The sequence below is a fragment of the Microcebus murinus genome, chromosome 12 (genome assembly GCF_040939455.1).
Source record: "Microcebus murinus isolate Inina chromosome 12, M.murinus_Inina_mat1.0, whole genome shotgun sequence".
NCBI classification, from domain to species: Eukaryota; Metazoa; Chordata; class Mammalia; order Primates; family Cheirogaleidae; genus Microcebus; species Microcebus murinus.
Genome location: NC_134115.1, coordinates 30004098 through 30011419, shown reverse-complemented (window position 1 = coordinate 30011419; position 7322 = coordinate 30004098). Strand labels below are relative to the sequence as shown.

Genomic DNA, 7322 nt, shown 5'->3' with positions numbered 1-7322 from the left:
TGTCATCATAGCTCACTGCAGCCTCTAACTCCTTGGCTCAAGCAATCCTCCACTTCAGCTTCCCAAATAGCTGGGACTATAGGCCTGCACCACGATGCTTGGCTAATTTTTTTGTAGAGGTCTTGATATGTTGCCCAGGCTGGTCTTGAAATCCTGACCTCAAGTGATCCTCCCACCTCGGCTCCCCAAAGTGCTGGAATTATAGGTGTGAGCCACCATGCCCAGCCAGATTTAGTCTTTTAATCAGGCTTTACGAGGTTAGGTTTATGATTGTTAAAGATAGGGTCCAGGATGGTTCATGGGAAAGCAGTAGGAAAGGGAAAAATCCTCTTCTTACCCATGCATTAATTATAGATAAAGTCAAGAGTGAATGGAAAGCCATTCTTTTGGGACCAATTGACTCCACTTGTTTATCCTCCCTCAGGTGCTGATTTTAGCCAAGAGCTACAAGAAATCATCACTAATAGCTACCTTAATTCATTACTTTGGTCACTTACATTCATTGAACACTCATTATAAGCAAGGCACTGGGGACACAATGATGAGCAAAAGACATCATTTTGATGCTTGTCTTTTTCTACTCAAACCTAGTTTTATTCCATTTCCTTGTTGCCTTCATTCTTCTCCCACTGGCCCCCAACCCCAGTTCTATAGCTCTGATTCCTGATCATTTGTACCATTTGTGGCAAGATACTCAGAAGATGAATTGCTGGTACAGCAAAACATTCCACCTTCATCTATTCAATCCACACTCTCCTTCAAGATATGATAAGCCCTAAGTCTTCCTTCATATCTCCTTCACATCCCCTCCTGGGGATGGTCCTGCCAGGCCAGTGGTTGTGAACATTATATGAGTTAGACTATAATCTTGGTCTCTACACAGATTCCTTCCCCTGCATGAGTTTGCTTTAAAGCAAAATGTCCTGTAGTGAGCCTTGTGGTTTAACTACCTTTCCCCTTTCTTCCTGATTCCCTGAGGTACTCCCAGTTCCCTTGTTGTTAGCCACATGGGTGTCGACCCCACTTTTAGCTCGAGGGATAAACCTTGGTTAGCATGGGCCAACCACATTCTGGAGTTTAAGACAATGCATGGCATGACAAGCCCAATCAGGTCTACGCAGGATATTCATGTTTAACTTTCCAATTAGAGTGAACCCAAGGATTTCTGCTGGGAATTCTGGGACACTGAAGCTCTCTTCTTTGTGGGGCTTGGTGGCATGAGATTGTGAGGCTCAGGACTGCCTTTGCCATGATGGATGATCCCAGAATTTCCTGGGAGCACTGCTGAAAGCCTGAGGGTGGTCTTCCAAGAGGAAGCAGAGATGGAAAATGGAACTAGGACATGTTGTGTGGGTCCTAAATCAATACTTCCTCTGAATTATTCTGTTTGTTACATGAGCTAATAACTCTACCACCCCCTTTAAAAATGCCAATTTGAGTTTCGTTTTCTGTTACAAAAAAAAGAAACCTACCCTTAGGCTAGTAGAGTTTCCCAAGTGGTGTGCCATGGTGCACCCATGGTGCTGGGTTACAGATACTCCTTGATGCTGATCATCTTAGCCCTGTAGGAGGGACTCAGGACAGCCAGAGCTCCAGGACTGGTCATTTCCAGAAGCAAGTATCCTTATCCATTTACCTCAGTGACACGGCAAATAAAAAGGTTTAATGTGCCTCATTATGGCAATTTTAAAATACACGCAAATATTATTTAAACAATCTTCATTTAAAATGTACAGCCTGTTTTCCTTCCTCTTGAATGTGGGCTGAACTTGGAGACTTGCTTCTAAACAATAGAATAGGGCAGATGTGAGGGTGTGTGGCTTCTGAGGCTAGGTCATAAAAGACATTGCCATTTTTACCTTGCTTTTCGGAATCACTCAACCTTGGGAAAATTGGCTGCCATGTCATGAGGACACTCAGCAGCCTGGGGAAGAAGGCCACCTGGAGCAGACTGAATCCTCCATCAATAGCCACCACAACTTTCCAGCGATGTGAATAAGCCACCTCCTTTAGACTCAGTCAAGCCTGCAGATGGGGAAGCATTTTTCTTAAGCCCCAAAAGGAATACACAGCAGTCATACCTTGGATGTACTCAGCACTCTAAGAATATATTTAGAAACTGTAGGATTTTTTTGTTTTGCTTTTGCAAAATGATACATAATCAATAGTAGCTTTTACAAGATAATAAGCATGTAAAAATACATTCAAAACAAAGGTTCCCTGTCTTTGAAAACATACTTGTAACCACAATTATCAATGACAGCTCTAAAAGTTTGTTTTCTTTTTAAAACAAATCTGTTGTCATGGCAAGCACTACTTACAGAACAGAATTCTGGAGTATAAGACAATGTGTGGCATGACAAGCCCAATCAAGCCTATGCAGTATATTCATGTTTAATTTTCTTGACATTCTTACGTGATAGTGACAGTTGCACCCTTGACCTTGCTAAAGGAGGGGAGGCATGAAGCTTATCAGAAGATTCTCTAATAAGCTTTCATAGAAGGATTTTCCAAAGTAAAATCAAGAAGGCTATCAGGACATAAAAGTTTTCTCTAATTTTCAGGAAACAAAAGGCCTAATTTGCTTTACTTTTAGGAATGTTTAAAATACTTCTTTCCTAATCCCATATTTAGGATACAAAATCAGAGGACCAAAACCCAAGTTCTTTGTTTATGCCATTACTTTAAAAAGTGGAGCCATGCCCCCACTTAACTATCTGGAATTGAGAAAAGAGCCAGGAGTTAGCCCAGAAAGAGCCTGAACTGCCAATATGGATGAGTCTGTACTCACCAACTCCACAAGTTTCTCTCTCAGGTAAGCCCATGGGGCTCTCAATCAGAATTCTGTCATTCTTACTTTAGACTCAATTCTCACTTCTTTGGGTATCTATATTCTGAGTCCACGGATCAGAGGCATCTAGTTAGAAAAGTTGGAAGCTTCTAGAATGGCACTGTCCAATATGGTAGCCAGTAGCCCCATGTGGCTGTTAAGCACCTGAAATATGGCTAGTCCTAACTGAGATGTGTTCTAAGTATAAACTATGCAGCAGATTTCAAAGACTTAGATTAAAAAACGAATATAAAATGTCTCATTAATAATCTTTAATATTGATGATACATTGAAATAATATTTTGTATGTATTGAGTTAAATAAAATATAATAGTAAAGTTAACTTTACTGGTTTCTTTTCATGATTATTTTTTAATGTGTCTATTAGAATTTTAAAAACCATATATGTTGCTTGCATTATATTTTTATTGGGCATTGTTCTTCTAGAAGCAGGCCTACTCATACTTTATTCATTCATTTAGTCAATTAACACATTCCCCCCCCTTTTATTTTTTGAGACAGGGTGTTGCTCTGATGCTCAGGATAAAGTACAGTGGCATTATCATAGCTCACTGTAACCTCAATCTCCTGAGCTCAAGCAATCCTGCTTCAGCTTCCCAACTAGCTGGGACCACAGGCACACGCCACCATACCCAGTTAATTTTTAAATTTTTTCTGTAAACATGAGGTCTTGATATGTTGCCCACGCTGTTCTTGAATTCCTGGCTTCAAGCGATCCTGCCTGCAAAACACTGGAATTACAGGCATGAGACACCATGCCAGACTTAACAAATATTGAGGGTCTTCTATGTGTTGAGTACAGGGTTAGAGAGTAAGAATGCTTCAATGAACATAGTTCTGCACTCATGAAGCAAGTATACCCACTGTGGTACAAGAGAGATTGGAAAAGAAAAAAAACCCTCAAAACCCAAATTGACACCGGTATCTAAAAGCAGGGAACATTTAGTCTTGAATATCCCAGAATATTAGGGCTATTAGAGTGAACAGCCAACCTTACGTAAGTTAGTGCCTAATCCTTTTTGTTTTAGGGCAGAATCTAAGATAAGAAGTGTTCATAATGATGGCCATCCTTGAGCCACTCTGGAAAGATGGTATGCTATAGGCTCTATTCTAGTTTGTTTTGTACTGTGGCTGCATACACATATGTATGATCTTCCTCACTGAACAGAGAAGCTTTGGAGGGTAGTGACAATGTTTTTTGACCTTGGTCTCACCCAGTGTCTCCCACACAGAAGGTACTAAATACATATGGAATTAAAGTATGTCATGTGTACTCATTTAAGAAAGCAATTAGGTTTATAATATACTTTAGAAAGAGTTCTTCCTCCAGTGCCTAAAGAATAAATGTTGGGTATGTAAACTAGTAAGTTTAATTATTATTATTTTTTTTAAAAAATCCTTTCTGCATACAAATTCATGCATACCTGATAGTATAAACAAAAGTTCTGGAATATCCAAACTAAATTCTCTCTTATGACCACCAAGGTTAAATATGGCATAAAAAGTGCCACTATATGACCAAAGCCACTATTATGTATCTTTCTTCTTCTCTGAAGTGCTTTGCGAAATATTAAGCATTGTCAAAACAAAATAAAACACAAAACGCGAGTTGCAAAGGGAAACATTTTGCCTGTAATTCATATTACATTTTTAGATCAGTCAAGGTCATCTCTTATATTAAAAATATATAATTTAATTCTCAAATAATAACTTTGTTCATCTTTCTCTTAAAGTACATTGTCAAGAGAATTCAAAGCTGAATATATCTTGTAGCTGATGTACATATGCTGACAACACAATGTTCTGAAATGAAAACAGAGATATTATTCTTTTATAAAAATAAACTTGGTCCCAGAGAGGAGAAAAAGAGAGAGTAAGCAAGAGCAAGCATAAGAAAAAAAGCAAAGCATTATAGGGAAATTGTTTCCATTTAAATGAATGCAGTATCCATGATTTTTGGCTGACTGTCCAAGTACCATGTATCTTCTAAATCAGTGCTTTGAGTGTGTTCATCTATAAATGCATGTTAAATTAACTTATAGCAAAGCAAAAATAACTATACAACACTTAACCACCATTACCAAAAGGGTAACAAAAAAAGTTACCCCAAAAAAGTTACCCTACAAGTTCACAAATACTCGATAGATTCTCAAATTTCCAACCATCATGATTTTTAGAATTTTAGTAAGGCTTCCCCTTATAGATGTATTGAAAATGTTTCCCACTCCTACAAGTTCATCTTCCCTTCCCATAAAGAGTGAAGTTCAATTTGAATAGGTTTGTGAACAGTTTTTCTATTTTGCTTTGGGCAGTTTGAGCTTATCCTGTAAATTCAAATATAGGCCAGAGGAAGTCACCTCTGTCAGCTGGACAGTGACTGACCAGCGAGCAGGAGAAGCTACCTATGCCTTGTTTTGTACAATACTGTGAAAATACACACTTTAATAAATACACAGATCCTCCATCTGCCTCCCTTCCCTCTGTAGGGCCAAAATCTGGTCAGAGTCCACCTGGGTGTAATTCCATGGTTCCTTGGATCCCGAAGCTTTCAGAGTGCTGGTGGTTCAGGGAGTACGTGGCTGGTCCTGGGTTGCAAATGTCTTATGTTTTAAGTACCAGTGAGTCCTTCTCCAGGGTTGCAGGGCCCCAGTCTCCATGCATGGAGATGGCTTTGCTTAGCTGCCCTGTGACAACTGGGTTTCACATTTCCTGAAACTAGATCTGTGGAAGGAGTCCCTGAAATTAAGATAGGAGAGAGAGGGCACACAGAAGTAAGAAAGATCAATGAGCCTTTTAAAGGGAGGGAGGGCGGAAATCACCCAGCAGAAGGGGACATCAGTCATAGAGAACCAGTCAATAATAAGTGAAAGGGCTAAGACCCCTTCACACTGTGGCGAAACAAACAAAACAGAAAAAACCAACACAGGCCATCATTTGGCTCTGGGAAGACCACTGGCACAAGACCAACACCAAGGGTTCCGGTGGAGGTCAAAGGGAAGGTCTGGGGAGGACGGAAGCAGAGTGGAGCAAGCTCTGGCCGGCTCTCTGATCCCAGGCCCCACTCCCGCCCCCACCCCCAGGTCTGCAACTCCCCGCGTGCAGCAGATCACGCCTCAATCTGCTGGGCCTATGTGCTCGCTTTTATCCCCCAGGAGGAAGCCTCCTCTGCCCTGCTCTTACCTCTTTTGACTCTCCACTCTGAATATGGGCTTGTAGAGTTCTGGAATTTTCCGCTCGATCATTGGCCTAAGGCTCTCTTTCAGCTTGTTGTAATTCTTTTTGAGTTCCTGCTGGTACTCCCTCTGGTCTGCGGTGATAAGACGCTTGTTTTTCTCTACTGCCTCCCCACATCTGAGATGAACATATCAGGGTGGGGGAAATGAATGAGTTTGACAGTGTTTAGAAATTTGGGAACAATGAACCTATTTAACATTTTTTTTGAATACATTTTAGGGTGTTTTCAAACTTGGTGGCATATCAGGATCACCTGTGGAGCTTTGCAAAATGCAGATTTCTGGGCCCTACCTCTGACTCCATGAGTCAGAACTGCCAAGGGGTGGCACCCAGAAATCTCGATTTTTGAAAAGTTGCCCAGGGGATAGTGATGCTGAGAAGCTCTGGCTTGCTCTGTGCCAGGCGCTAGGCAAGGAGCTTTATATGCATTAGATGTTTAATTTTCCCAACAACCCAGGAAAGTCAGTATTTATCTCTATTCTATTCCCGAAGCTCAGGAACGTTAGTATGTTTGCCCAAGATAACACTGCGAGGAAGTGGTGGATCCAAGGTTCAAACTCAAGTCACTGCAGAAGAGAACCTGTTATGCTTGCAAAAAACTTGCTGTGGTTTATGGCAACATGGCAGACAGATGCCATCCGGCTGCTCCTGCTATGTACACATGGAAGTGCAAGGAAAGGGCAGCAAACATTTGTTGAAAGAGAAAGGGAAGCACCAGGTGCCAGAAGAGAAGAGAAAAGCCCGAGCCCGAGGGATAGCACGAGCTGGTGCCATGGTAGCTGACACTCGAATTGCCCGCTGAGATTTCAGGATTGCACATGGGTCCTAGTGGTTAGGTGGAAGGGATTTCAAAGCCCACACAAGATCAGTGATGCAGCCTTGGCCAGGGCAAAGTGGAATTCTGGATATGTCACCTGTAGGTAGTTCAGAGCCTTGAAGAGCCACCACATCTATGAAAAGGGGGTTAGAGAAATGCTGCAAATTGTCCAAAGAGGTGGAATGGAAACTTGCTATCAGCTTAGGGCTTTTCAAGGGGGGGGGGGAGAGAAAGTCACCTTGCGAAATTGAAATTCTAGGCTTTCAGCACATATGGTTAAAAATTTACATTCCTCTACTGTATGTGCTCCAAGGTGAGATATTAACTGGAAAACCAGTCCAAGATGATTGAAATCCGTAGGGCTGAGACAAAGCAATGTAAAGCTTCTCTAGAGGAATACTTTCAGAATCAGGGCATATG

The 7322-nt window shown here is 41.3% G+C and overlaps 1 protein-coding gene across 5 annotated transcripts in view; it reads right to left on the bottom strand.

Moving 5' to 3' along the window:
• Positions 1 to 2082: 2082 nt before the first annotated feature.
• The window catches only part of DOCK8 (dedicator of cytokinesis 8), a 205680-nt gene continuing 200440 nt past the window's right edge, over positions 2083 to 7322 (bottom strand). For all 5 annotated transcript variants that reach the window (XM_020289294.2, XM_020289291.2, XM_020289296.2 and 2 more), the window contains 2 exons: positions 6032 to 6202; positions 2083 to 5587 (listed from right to left, as the gene is read on the bottom strand). In XM_020289294.2, coding sequence (XP_020144883.1) covers positions 5527 to 5587; positions 6032 to 6202 — 232 coding nt within the window. In that variant the 3' untranslated portion in view covers positions 2083 to 5526. The remainder of the gene's footprint in view (positions 5588 to 6031; positions 6203 to 7322) is intronic.